Source organism: Miscanthus floridulus, chromosome 16, assembly GCF_019320115.1.
Source record: "Miscanthus floridulus cultivar M001 chromosome 16, ASM1932011v1, whole genome shotgun sequence".
Lineage (NCBI taxonomy): Eukaryota > Viridiplantae > Streptophyta > Magnoliopsida > Poales > Poaceae > Miscanthus > Miscanthus floridulus.
The window spans coordinates 34,311,485-34,324,889 of record NC_089595.1 but is presented as its reverse complement, the minus strand read 5'-3'; the positions used below and the strand labels follow the sequence as shown (position 1 = coordinate 34,324,889).

Here is a 13,405-nt window from a genome sequence, read left to right as displayed (position 1 = left end):
ATTTGCATAAAAATCACTTTATATATCCTTTTATTCTTCAACAGTTTTTATATATCTCATACGCCATCTAGAAAGCCATTCTCGTTTTCTATTTTTGGTTAACGAAAAATCCAGAATAGAAGATATCTATATTTATATAACCATTTAGAAAAGCAGTCAGAGGATAAATTTTCACCAAAATCTCTATTCCTAACATTTATGAGGGATATGGAGAATCTCTTGAAGATGCTCTTAATCACGTGAATCGATGGCATGACTCAGCTTTCACATCGCTCGCCAATGGTCAGGTCAGGTCCTGGAGAGTCTCTTGAAGATGCTCTTAATCTATGTGGCACGTGCCAAAAAGCTTAGACGCGACTAAGAGTTATTTTCTAAAATTTTCGTTCGAGACGTGCTGTTATTAAAATATCAGTGTTTTTTTTGCTAAAAAAATTCACGAACGACTCGCAACTCGCCAGACCTCTCTCATAAATAAATAAAAAAAGAAAAGAAAGAAAAGGCAAGGGAAAAAACGTGCAGCGTCGACAGGCGACCCAGAGCGGCCCAGCCCAAGCGGCACGGCCTTCGTAAAAACCAAAACAAAAACACATGGCGTGTCGTCATTAAGAAATCAATTTAATTTAATTTCATTATTAATTATTAATGGCTTGCCTCCCTCCGCAAGCATAAAGCTTCCGCCTCCGCCCCCCAACAGCTCCGATCGGCTCATCCGCCGCCCGCAGTCGGCTCGTGTCGCCGACTCGCCGCGATGAACGCGTCGCAGTTCATGGACAAGCAGATCCAGGGCCTCGCCGCCTCCGCCGCCGCCGCCGCGTCCTCGCCGCCGGCATCCGGCGGCGGCGGCGGGCTAGTCGATCTGACGAGCCCCGACCCGCAGGAGGAGGCGGTCAGCCACGGCCCCGGGCACCGCTCCCTCCACGGCGGCGCAAACGGCACTGGCAACGGCGCCGACGAGGTGTTGCCCAGCTACGACTTCCAGCCCATCCGCCCTTCTGCCACCGCCAGCGCTGTCCCCGTCGGCTCGGCCCCCACGACGGGCGCATGGGGTTCGCTCGACTCTAAAGCCGCCTCCCCCAACCTCCAGGTACTATCCTGCTCATCTCCCATGCGCTGATGACTCCGCTGATAGATCTGTTCGTAGCGTTAGGAGTTGAGAGCTAGGTTGATGGTGATGTCGTAGGTCAGGATTCCATTGCAAAACAAGTATTTGGCACTGTTGGTCAGTCCCTACTAAGTAGCCTTTTGGCTCCCCTGTTTGTAAAGTTGAATCCCACAGATTCCTCACCCAAAAAATAAAGTATCTCCAGATATTTTCCTTTATCATCAACAGTATGGACGCATACTTTAATTTCTTGCAAGTAATTGGTTGTTGCTTGTTCTGTTGACAAAGCCCTAAGCCCTTGGCAGCATTTGCAACATTACTATTTGGATATACTAATTCATTTTCTCTATTCTGTTGACAAAGCCCTAAGCCCTTGACAACATTTGCAACATTACTATTTGGATATACTAATTTATTTTCTCTACCTCCTTTTAGGATAGTTTCAATCTTGCAGTAGAAAATTGCTCCCCCACCCACACAGTGCGCTACTTCCTATGACTGTAAATATAGGTCCACCTAAGTTTGTCATCCCACATCAAACGTTTATACATTTGATTACTAGTATCTGAAATTTCATATGATTGGCAATACAAGATCGTCATTAGTAGATTCATTGTGAAAAATATCTCCATATCATATAACTCTTTGTGTTTATCTTTAAGAAAAATGTCATGCTAAAGACTGTGTTGATGTCCTATTATTGCACTCATATTTGTGATTGGAGGTATATATTTGTATTATTTTGAAAACGGTGCTCCATGTATTTATGTCCTTGAAAACTACTCAAAATTTGTCCTGGCTTTGTGCTGCCCATGGCTACTCTTACTCTTAGCTATCTAATGGGCCTTTTGTTTTCTGTGAAGTTCATGTGGATGCCATTTTATATGAGACATTGTTAGGATTGGTTGCACATTTTATTTTCTTCTTTCTTTTAACTCTTATTATGTGCTATACAACAACAACAACAAAGCCTTTAAGTCCCAAACAAGTTGGGGTAGGCTAGAGTTGAAACCCAACAGAAGCAATTAAGGTTCAGGCACGTGAATAGCTGTCTTCCAAGCACTCCTATCTAAGGCTAAGTCTTTGGGTATATTCCATCCTTTCAAGTCTCCTTTTATTGCCTCTACTCAAGTCAACTTCGGTCTTCCTCTGCCTCTCTTCACGTTACTATCCTGACTTAGGATTCCACTACGCACCGGTGCATCTGGAGGTCTCCGTTGCACATGTCCAAACCATCTCAACCGGTGTTGGACAAGCTTTTCTTCAATTGGCGCTACTCCTAATCTCTCACGTATATCATCGTTCCGAACTCGATCCCTTCTTGTATGACCGCAAATCCAACGCAACATACGCATTTCCGCGACACTTAGCTGTTGAATATGTCGTCTTTTCGTAGGCCAACATTCTGCACCATACAACATAGCAGGTCTAATCGCCGTCCTATAAAACTTGCCTTTTAGCTTCTGTGGTACCCTTTTGTCACATAGGACACCAGACGCTTGCCGCCACTTCATCCACCCTGCTTTGATTCTATGGCTAACATCTTCATCAATATCCCCGTCCCTCTGTAGCATTGATCCTAAATATCGAAAGGTATCCTTCCTAGGCACTACTTGACCTTCCAAACTAACATCTTCCTCCTCCCGAGTACCTTCAAGGAAAACCATATCCATTTTCAAAGTGTATTAACTTTCTTATGCAGTTATCCTATGCTTTGAGCATTATTGAACTTTCAATGATATTCATCTTGCAAAGTCAGCATTATACTATCAGTATAGGCACTTTATGTATTTGTGCAACTTTAATACAACAATCTTTAGTTCTGTTCACGAAATTTATTGACCACAGTTTGATTACGGACACAACACAGAATCCAACTCACTCATTCCATCTGTAGCTGTAATTTACAATAATCAACCTAGCTAAATTGTCTTCTTCACAAGATACGTTATTGTTTATCACTTCACATGATCACACTTCATATCACTGCCCTGTTTTTATCTTTCCCTGTACTCAACTTCTCTTACCACTCAGGGTGCTGGTGTATTGGAGCCTCACGTGCTAAAGAAAGTTAATCATGAAGAAGAGAGGAGCAACTTCAGTGCAGTCACTATAGCGGGTATTGATCGTACCATGAAGAAATATGCTGATAATCTTCTACATGCACTCGAAAGTGTAAGCTCAAGGCTTTCACAGTTGGAGGACAGAACATACCATCTCGAGAATTCTGTTGGGGAGCTGAAGTTGACAATTGGGAACAACAATGGAAGTATTGATGGAAAACTGAGGCAATTTGAGAACACACTGCGTGAGGTAAGCTTCTGTGGATGTAACCCCTCCCCCTCCTCTCTATCTTTATCTTTTATAGCTGCAGTAGAATGGACTATGCTGTCATAATGAAATACTAGTTCTGTCATCTGTGTTATGGATGAACTTTTATCTGTGTGTTTACTTATGATATGTTCTCTGTTTTGAACTCATCTCACTTATATGGGGTTCGTAGGTTCCAGCTGGTTCACACACTCATCATTGTTTACATTGCAAACTTTGCCTGTTCTAGGAACGTGACATGCTGTATTGGCCAATTTTAAGGTGGATTGGTAATATGTAAATCATCTATGTTTCTGTATTAGCACAAAGTTTCTTTCAGCCCCAATCAAAGGCATGTCGATTTGTGGATATATGGACATCAATTTTGTTGTAGGCATACGTTTTTTATAGTGTGAATATCACTTTTACATACTGTTCTGCTTTATGTTTCTTTTTACCCTTTGTCACACATAGGCTTCATCTGATGGTTCTACCGTGCGTGATTGGGGTTCACAGGGCATGTCTATAACCATATTGTGAGGGTTAGTTGCATGGTTTAACTCTTTATTCGCAACATGCAGGTTCAAGCAGGTGTGCAGATTTTGCGTGATAAGCAGGAAATTGTCGAGACCCAGATCCAACTTGCAAAGCTCCAAATGCCGAAAGCAGAGGATGTTCAGTCAGAACCTGGGCAGGTGGACTCAAGGCAGCAGCCCACTCCATCCCAGCCAACCATTCAATCTCAAAACCAAGCCTCACCCCATTCCCAACCACCAGTACCGCTGCCTGCCCTTCCTGCTCCAACTGCGCCACGTCCACCTCCAGCTCAAAAGCAACCTCCAACACACTTCCCTGGCCATGCTCCACATCCCCAGGTTCCGTCAGTGCCATCTGGTCTGTCGGCTCCTTCAGTGACAACCATACCACAGGAATCCTATTACCCCCCATCAGCTCAGCCGACTGAGGCCACCCACCAGCAGTACCAACCTCCACCAGCTCCGCAGCCTCAGGCGCCACAACCACCACCAAAGCAGCATTACCAAACCTTGCCTCAATACGCTCAATTTTCTCAACCGGCCCCGCCTGCAAGTGTCAATCCCACAGCTACACTTCCACCACCGGTGGCCCAGCAGCCTGAAGAAGCAGCACCGTATGGCCAACCTGCTCAGGGCTATCCACCAAATGTCCGCGCACCACCCTCTTATATGCCACCCCCAAGTGGACCTGCCGCTCCATTCTATGGACCGAACCCTGGCATGTTTGATGCTCCTGCTGCCAGACCTAATTGTGGTCCGCCGCTGCCCTACAATGCTGGATACAAACCACCGGCTGCAGGTGGTTTCTCCGAATCACATGGTTACGCCGGGTCTCCATCCCACCATGGAAATGCTGGAATGAAGCAGCCTTCACCCTTTGCTCCTCCTGCGGGAAGCGGCGGCTATGGCAGACTGCCCACAGCTCAGGTGCTACCCCAGGCTGCGCCAGTCAGGTCTACTCCAAGCAGTGGCTCTTCTGGAGCTAGAGTGCCCATCGATGACGTGATTGAGAAGGTGGCCACGATGGGGTTCTCCAAAGAGCAGGTCAGGGCGACAGTCCGCAAGCTGACTGAGAACGGGCAGAACGTGGATCTGAACGCGGTGCTCGACAAGCTGATGAATGACACCGATGCTCAGCCCCAGAGGAGCTGGTATGGGCGGTGAGCAGAGCTGTTCACGGCCGTGGCTGGCGCTTCGTTCCCTGAACAGAGTGCAACTTGTGTATATCGTCGAAGCACCATGGAACAACCATTCTTTTGGATTCTGCTTTGACTTTACAAAGTTCACTGCTGTTTATTTCAATTCATGTTAGAAGCAGGAATAGCCATGTTCATTTTCTGATATGAAGGGAATGTTCTAAGTGCCCGTTTGGTACCGCTCCTCGCACGGCTTCTGAAGTCCTTTTATGGCTCCACCAACCAAACAAACGGTTTAAACGAGCGGCTCCTGCGGAGGATTCCCCACATGCCGTTGCGGCCGTTGCGGTCCACTGGAGCAAAAAAAAAAAATCGATTCCACCGGCTCCTGTGTCAAATCTAGCCACGGTATCTCTTTGTCCCTAAAGTTCACAATAAATTACAATATCTGTCATTGTCTCCCCAACCAACTTTATCTGCTCATTCACAGGCTGAAGCCGCACGGTGTGGAGAGAAGAAGCTTCGTTCTCCCTCCATGGATGCACGACAGCTCGAGAGGCAAGATGGCGAGGGGGTTCTGGAGACGATAGATCTGGCGACGCTGAAGACGGATCCATGGGTGTCGCGGGCTCAGAAGGAGCGACGGTGGGAGGCTTCCGCGCCCTCCTCGCGGGAGCTGCAGGCGACGCCGTGGGCACCGGCCCCATCGGCTGGCCACCGGGCACGGCCCGGTGTAAGGTCCTAATGGCTAGAGGGGGGTGAATAGTCTATTAAAAATTCTACAACAACACTTAACAATCCGATTAGACAATTATAAGGCGAAGCAAGTGTTGCGCCAGCCTATTAAAAAAGTAAGCCATTTATCACAATTCTAGTTTATATAGTTTCTATCCACATAATAGCTATGACACTACACTAAATTAGTGTGCTCTCAAAAGCTAACTAAAGAGCCACACTAACCAAACTAACAAGCTCTCACAACTAGCTATACTAAAGAGCTTGACAACTAGTTTGCGGTAATGTAAAGAGAGTGAGCAAGATGTTTATACCGCCGTGTCGAGGAAGAAGCCAAACAATCACAAGAATGAATACCAACGAAGACCAATTACTTCGGAATCAAATGATGAACACAATGATTTTTTACTGGGGTTCACTTGCTTGTCGGCAAGCTACTCCTTATTGTGGTGATTCACTCACTTGAAGGTTTATACGCTAATTGACATCACACGTCAAACCCTTAATATGGTGCCGCACAACCAACACAAGATGAGGATCACACAAGCCATGAGTAATTCACTAGAGTACCTTTTGGCTCTTCGTCGGGGAAAGGTCAAGAACCCCTCAATCACCATGATCGGAGCCGGAGACAATCACCACCCTCCGCTCGACGATCCTCGCTGCTCTAAGCCGTCTAGGTGGCGGCAACCACCAAGAGTAACAAGCGAGTCCCGCAGCGAAACACGAACGCCAAGTGCCTCTAGATACAAATACTCAAGCAATGCACTTAGATTCTCTCTCAATCTCATAAAGATGATGAGTCAATGATGAAGATAAGTGGGAGGGTTTTGGCTAAGCTCACAAGGTTGCTATGTCAATGCAAATGGCCAAGAGAGTGAGCTTGAGCCGGCCATGGGTCTTAAATAGAAGCCCCCACGAAATAGAGCCATTGTGCTCCTTCACTGGGCACAACACGGGGTGACTAGATGCTCCGGTCATATCGACCGGATGCTGGATCTCAGCGTCCGGTCACGCGATGCGTGCCATGTGTCTCCTCTCTTCAAATGTTGATCACCCGATCTCAACGGTCAAGTGACGACCGGACGTAGCAGCTCAAAGTGATCGGACGCTGAACCCCAGCGTCTGGTCGTTTCCAGTAAGCATCTAGAGATGACTTTTCACTATCGGACACGTCCGGTCATGCTCGACCAGACACACTCAGCGTCCGGTCACTCGGCGACTCCTCTGTCCATTGCACGTCAGCAGGACCGGACGCACCCTATCAGCGTCCGGTCACTGAGTGACGCAGCGTCCGATCAGAGATCGACGCTGTGCACCCTCTGCTGCCACTGACCGGACGCGCCGGTCCAACCGAGACCAGCGTCCGGTCACTTACAGTGACCTCCGTTTTTTCTGTCTAGGGCTCCGGTGGCACCGTCGGACTGTCCGCACTCAATGGGCGGACATTCCGCCGGTGAAGTTCCTCACCCTTGCTCAAATGTGCCAACCACCAAGTGTATCACCTTGTGGACATGTGTTAGCATATTTTTATAAATATTTTCAAAGGTGTTAGCACTCCACTAGATCCTAAATGCATATGCAATGAGTTAGAGCATCTAGTGTCACTTTGATAACCGCATTCCGATACGAGTTTTATCTCTCTTAATAGTACGGCTATCGAGTTTAAATGTGATCACTCTCTAAGTGTCTTGATCACCAAAATAAAATAGTTCCTACTATTTATACAATTGTCTTGAGCATTTTGTTTTTCTCTTTCTTCTTTTCAAGTACAAGCACTTGATCATCACCATGGCATCATCATCATCATGTCATGATCTTCATTTGCTTTACCACTTGGAATGTGCTACCTATCTCATGATCATTTGATAAACTATGTTAGCACTTAGGGTTTCATCAATTCACCAAAACCAAACTAGAGCTTTCACTCGGGCAACGCCCCTTGGGCGGGTGTGGCCCCAGGAGGTGGCGCGTGGCTGGGCGGCGGCGCATGGCCGGGACCGCCCTCGGTTGGCGGCGCGTGGGTGGGCGTGGGCCCATGGCCGGAAGCGCCTCCGGTTGGCGGCGCCTGGGCGAGCGCAGGCGCAGGAGGCAATCTACCTATCTAGATCTACATGAGCATGTGTTTGGTTGTACCAAGAATTGTGGTGTACATATGTGTACATTTATTAACATGTCTGTAATAGTTGGGCCATGACTTTGCAATATAAACAAGCCACTAATTATTTATTGCTGGTCAATAATTTGTATTTTTTTTAATTTTGAAAACACTGAAATATAAATACATCTGCAAGCATATAACAGACACGCGCAGCTGTTCAGCCAGGGGCATTTTGGATATTGTCCCTATCTTAGCCATTCATAACAGACATGAGGAACTGTTCAGTCAAGCGGTTTTCTAAAACAGCTCTAGCTCCACCAAAGAATCTGCTTTAGCACAAGATCTAAAGCTAAAGCTATTTTTAGAGGAGTCGGAACTCTATCAAACGGGCCCAGTTCTCGTGTTCTGTACTGTGCCAGCTGAGTCTCGGTGGCCATCCTTGTCTGTGGCAAGATAGCCTGCGCTGCAGCTGCAGGCTAGCCTGCCTTTCAGAGTGATTGCCCCTCGCTTCCGTTGCGAAACGTCTGACCTCACAGCTCGAGTATTGCTGTCGCAGAGCTTTGCTTTTGTGATAGCAGGTCGCGTGCAATCGATCCAGGTCGCGTCAGAGATCCAACATGATTCCAACAACCGAACGAGCCCTGAGAATGCGAAATGGTGTCTGCCAACCGAGTTATTTCTTTCATTAGGTTCCTAGATTTACAGTTAGGATGTGACTGCATTCTTGAGTCGTTGCCATCCTTTGCAAAATTAATACTCCCTCCCTCAGTTCCTCCTATTAAATAGCAGTGTTATGTATCCTCCTATTAAATGACACTTCTTTCGCGAAAAGGGCCCTGATCCAATGTTATGTAAATACGTATTTCCTCCTATTAAATAGCACAGTGTTATGTAAATACATGTTTCCTTCTATTAAATGACACTTCTTTCGTGAAAGGGCATGTGGTCCAAGTGATAGGATAGCTCAGTAGGCAGTAGGCACCTCTTTTTCCGTGCATTGGAGGCTAGAGAGTCTCCTAATTTTTTTTTACGTGTCTACGGATGTGCACACGTATATATGCGTGTGGTGTGAATGTGGAGTGTGTGGGTTGCGTACGTCAAGTTGTACCTGATAAAAAAAGACACTTACTTCTCCAATTAATATAAGTGGATTTGCATGAGTTTGTAGAGTTATGCATAAACATTAGTAATTGTTCATTGCTGTTATTTCAGCACTAAGGTTATTCATTCATCAAATAACAAAAGTTTGGATTTCTTGTAAAAAAATGGAAGCTATCTAGCATCCTGTTATTCTGCATGATTTAAAAGCTTTTGGTCCTAACCTAAAAAACTAGAAATCTGGGAATATCCTGGATAGGTGCAAACCCAGCCATGAGTCAAAAACTATAAAAAAAATATGTACTTCGAAATGTTTTCCATGCACTTTTCAAAAATGTTTTGCCTGCACTTTTCAGTTCACATAATCTGATATGGTTTGGGTGGGGCCACATGTGCGTGTTTTAAAATTATTTTGAACCAGCTTATTTTGACATTCTTTTGAACCATGATTTTAATTAGAATTTATCTGACAAATGAGATTCACTGCTCATGTTTTTATTACCGATTTTTTCCGAACATACTATTTAAAACTTTTGAATATCCTATTCCAAAATTTATAACACCTCATTTGAATAATTAGTGTATAAAGATGTTAAAGTAGGTTTTGAAAATTTTCTAATCATGTTACGATGTAGGGTGTTAAAATTAAGCAATTTGTTCAATTTGTAACATTCTAGGTTCTGATATTTACAATTATCTTCTCCCTTCATTCGTTCCGGCCATAATTTTTGTTGGCGTGTGTGGCACACACCGATCGCGCGCGTGGTTTCCATATGATCCATTGCACATGGCCTTCCAAAGCGGGTCTATCATTTATCATCTCCTTTTTCTCTGCCTCGCTGCACACTCTCCTAATTCGACGTGGAGGACACCGAGGACGGTAGTGCTGTGCGTGTCTATGGCTCCGACGGTTGCAACATCGCATGGAGCCTTCGTGAGGCAGTGGTGTGGCCCACTCCATGCCCCCTTTGAGCAATCCCGCTTAGTCACCCCTCGTTCCGTCTCCATGCAAACCGAGGGCAGAGACATGCATATCGCCGTGTCGACCCAAAAGGTAACTGCACCTCGGACAAAACTGAACTGAAGCTTGGCTTGCGTTGTGCATGCAGTGGCGACCCGACGATGTACGAGGCGTTCTGGCGGGAGGTCGGGGACCGCGGGGCCACCGTGATCCGCGGCTGGCAGGTGATGAGCTACTTCTCCGACGCCGCCGCGCTCTGCTGGTTCCTCGAGCCAGAGCTGGAGCACGCGGTGCGCCGACTCCACCGCGTCGTCGGAAACGCCGTGGTCGATGGATACCACCTCGTGGTCGGCACCGGCGCCACCCAGCTCTACCAGGCCGCCATGTACGCGCTCAGCTCGTTGGCGCGCGGGGACCAGCCCGTCCCCGTCGTCTCGCCTGCGCCGTACTACTCTGTAAGATCTCACAACGCACGCTGTGCTAGTCTTACTGCAATACTACTATGCTATGCTATCGGCACGTGATGCCAAAATTTTGTTTTTTTTGGTCCTCCATGCCAGTCCTATCCGCCCCAGACGGACCTCCTGCTCTCGGGCTTCTACCGATGGGCCGGCGATGCCAACACGTTCACCGGCGATGAATGCATCGAGCTGGTCTGCTCGCCGAACAATCCCGACGGCGCCATCCGCGAGGCCGTCGTGCGCTCCGCCGGCGCCAAGGCGATCCATGACCTGGTGTACTATTGGCCGCAGTACACGCCCATCACTGGGCGCGCCGCCCACGACATCATGCTCTTCACCGTGTCCAAGATCACCGGCCACGCCGGCACGAGGCTCGGGTACGTACGTAACGTAAAAGATGCCCGATTCCCGGACGTCGGTGCGTTTGTGTTGTGACAACGATGGCCATGGCTTCTCCTCAGGTGGGCGCTGGTGAAGGACCGCGACGTGGCCAGGAAGATGGTCTACTTCGTCGACCGCAGCACCATCGGCGTGTCCAAAGAGTCGCAGATGCGCGCCACCAAGATCCTCAGGGTCGTCTCCAACGCCTACGAGGTCGTCCCGTCGGCTGGCGACGGCAGCACCGTGCCCCGCCTCTTCGACTTCGCGCGGCGGCGCATGGAGGAGCGCTGGCGCACGCTGCGCGCCACCGTGGCTGCCTCCGGCGTCTTCAGCCTACCGGAGGAGACCTCCGGCTACTGCAACTTCGCCAAGCAAACTGTGACAGCTTGTCCTGGTAACAATGAACTGGAATTAATTAACCATTGCCTTGCCTGAAACCATGGTGTGCTCTGCATGTCTGAAACTCTGAATTCTTCTCGGATTTGACTTGTCTGTACCGTTCGCGTGGCTGCGATGTGAGAAGGAAGGCGTCGACTGCGCCAAGCTGCTCGCCGGCCACAAGATCGTGGCTCGTGGCGGGGAGCAGTTCGGAGGAGACACGCGGTGCGTCAGGATCAACATGCTGGACAGGGACAATGTGTTCAACATGCTTGTTGAGCGCCTCTCCGCTATAAACTGAGCAGAGTGAATCCATGGAGTGGCAGAAGAATAAAATGAACCCAGAAGATTTTGGTGTTTTTTTTTTCTCTCAATTTGGTATCTTGGTTTCTGGTAGGGAAACAAGTTTTGGTTTGTTTTTGATGTTTGGATTGAACTCTGTCAATCTGTAGATTGTTATGGATTCAGAATAAAAAATAGGATTTGTGTCCTAGAATCAATGGAGCAGATTCCAAAAAGGGTGTCAACTAACTGAAACATCAAGACAGGTTACGTCAGTAATATGAGACGGAGTGTGCTTTGCAACAAAGGCAGTTTTGTCCATTTCTATGTGAAGGAAATTAAAATGGAAAAGGTTGCTGAAGTGTCGTTTCATACATCATTTGGCCAAACTAGTGTTGTTTTGTGAATTCACAAGTTTCGAGTGCTATTTTGCGAACACCGTAAGAAACTTGCTATTTCCTGAATCCTCCAACTCTAAATAAACAGTAACTTGTGTTCTGCTTATTTCATTGATGGAGGACAATGCGCAACAACAATGGTCAGTGAGCGCTCAGACCTAACAGAGACACAGCTACAGCTCACACAAGACACAACACAATACATTAATTACACACACTGCAGATCACGTCGTGACATCACACGGCGGCCGGCGACGTAAACCAGCCTCCGTTCCTCACATCAGTCGCCCCTTTGCCAGAGCTCCGAGAATGAGCTCACCACCGGGGCCGACGCTCGCCCTGCCAGCGGCCGCATAGTTGAAGCTGCTTCTACGGTGGGAGTAGAGCAGAGCAAAGCAGAGGCGACTTGCTTATTAGAGAGAGATTCGTGAACGCCAAATTTTCAAACTCACTGTCGGCATTAAGACGCGCCGACGGGCAGATACAGCATACCCACCGCATCCACTGGCTTGGCCACAGACACCTGAGGAGGAGGAGGAGGAGGAGGTCCCGCCTGGCGCCTGCTGCCTGCTGCCTTCTGCCCAAGCCGGTGGATCCAGTGCGAATGCTCTATCTGCCAATCGACTACGCCGTCCTCCTCCCGCCACGAGTCCTCTACATTTGTGCAGCAGATGAGAGGATCAGCTGTCGAGGAACTGATGAGTCATTGCAGGTTTAGCCTTCTCCCTATATATAAGCCCATTATCCTGTCTGAGATGTTAAACCCAAAGAGCGTTTATTCTGTTTGAGATGTCAGACCAAAAGAGCCTGAGCATGGCCCAGCTCATGCGGTCTCCATGGCCTGGCCGTGGCCGGGCAACAAGCTGCCAGAGCTGAGAGAGCACGCCTCCAGCACACAAAGAACGGAGGAGCGCACAGCCGGACAGAGTTATTTTTCCCCCTTCTAATTAGGTTTCTTAAAATCATGGAGAAAAGGCAACTGGAGGAATAAAAAGTAGTGAGGGCCTGAGGGGACACATGATTTTTTCTCTTTACCTACCTGCATAGCAAGCTCAGCTCTGAATAAAGCAGTCTACACAAACTCTGAATATTATTGAAGTCTGAAAATTCCTCATCCCATCTTGGCATGCAGATTGCAGGATGAACTCGGCAGCGACAGGAGAACTCATAAAGATTGATAATATTAGAAACTCTTGCACGCCATGCGTGCTCAATCAAGATTGTAAAGCACATGTCCAGCCTGTCAAAAAAATACCATCAATTGTACCTTACATGTTGCATCCTTAATAATTTCGTATAAATGGGCAACACTGCATTTATATGTTCATGTTCTTTAGTTGTATTGTACTACCATGATATATGCAGATTGGATCCGGTCCGGTCATGCTTGCAGAAGCACCGTCAAGCAATCACCCGTGGGCCGTGCCCTGCCCACCTCCCTCACTAGTCACTACCACCGTGTACTCTTCCAATGCCGTCCTGTATGTGTGCATCTATCCATCTTGAATCAAGACGTGCACAGCAAA

General features: G+C 47.7%; 1 protein-coding gene across 1 annotated transcript; it reads left to right on the top strand.

Moving 5' to 3' along the window:
* The first annotated feature begins 686 nt into the window (after window positions 1-686).
* Window positions 687-11,688, top strand: LOC136513180 (uncharacterized). Its single transcript, XM_066507171.1, has 7 exons — window positions 687-1,084; window positions 3,137-3,415; window positions 3,994-5,099; window positions 10,128-10,434; window positions 10,540-10,817; window positions 10,902-11,215; window positions 11,319-11,688. Exons 1-7 carry the CDS (start codon window positions 749-751, stop codon window positions 11,498-11,500), a joined length of 2,802 nt encoding a protein of 933 aa, XP_066363268.1. The 5' UTR covers window positions 687-748; the 3' UTR covers window positions 11,501-11,688.
* Window positions 11,689-13,405: the final 1,717 nt, after the last annotated feature.

Excerpts from the sequence above, each read along its gene's own strand:
- LOC136513180 (XM_066507171.1), top strand. The coding sequence starts at position 749 with ATGAACGCGTCGCAGTTCATGGACAAGCAGATCCAGGGCCTCGCCGCC. Across the intron at positions 1,085-3,136 it reads CCGCCTCCCCCAACCTCCAG|GGTGCTGGTGTATTGGAGCC; the intron begins GTACTATCCTGC and ends CTTACCACTCAG. Across the intron at positions 11,216-11,318 it reads AACTGTGACAGCTTGTCCTG|CGTTCGCGTGGCTGCGATGT; the intron begins GTAACAATGAAC and ends ACTTGTCTGTAC.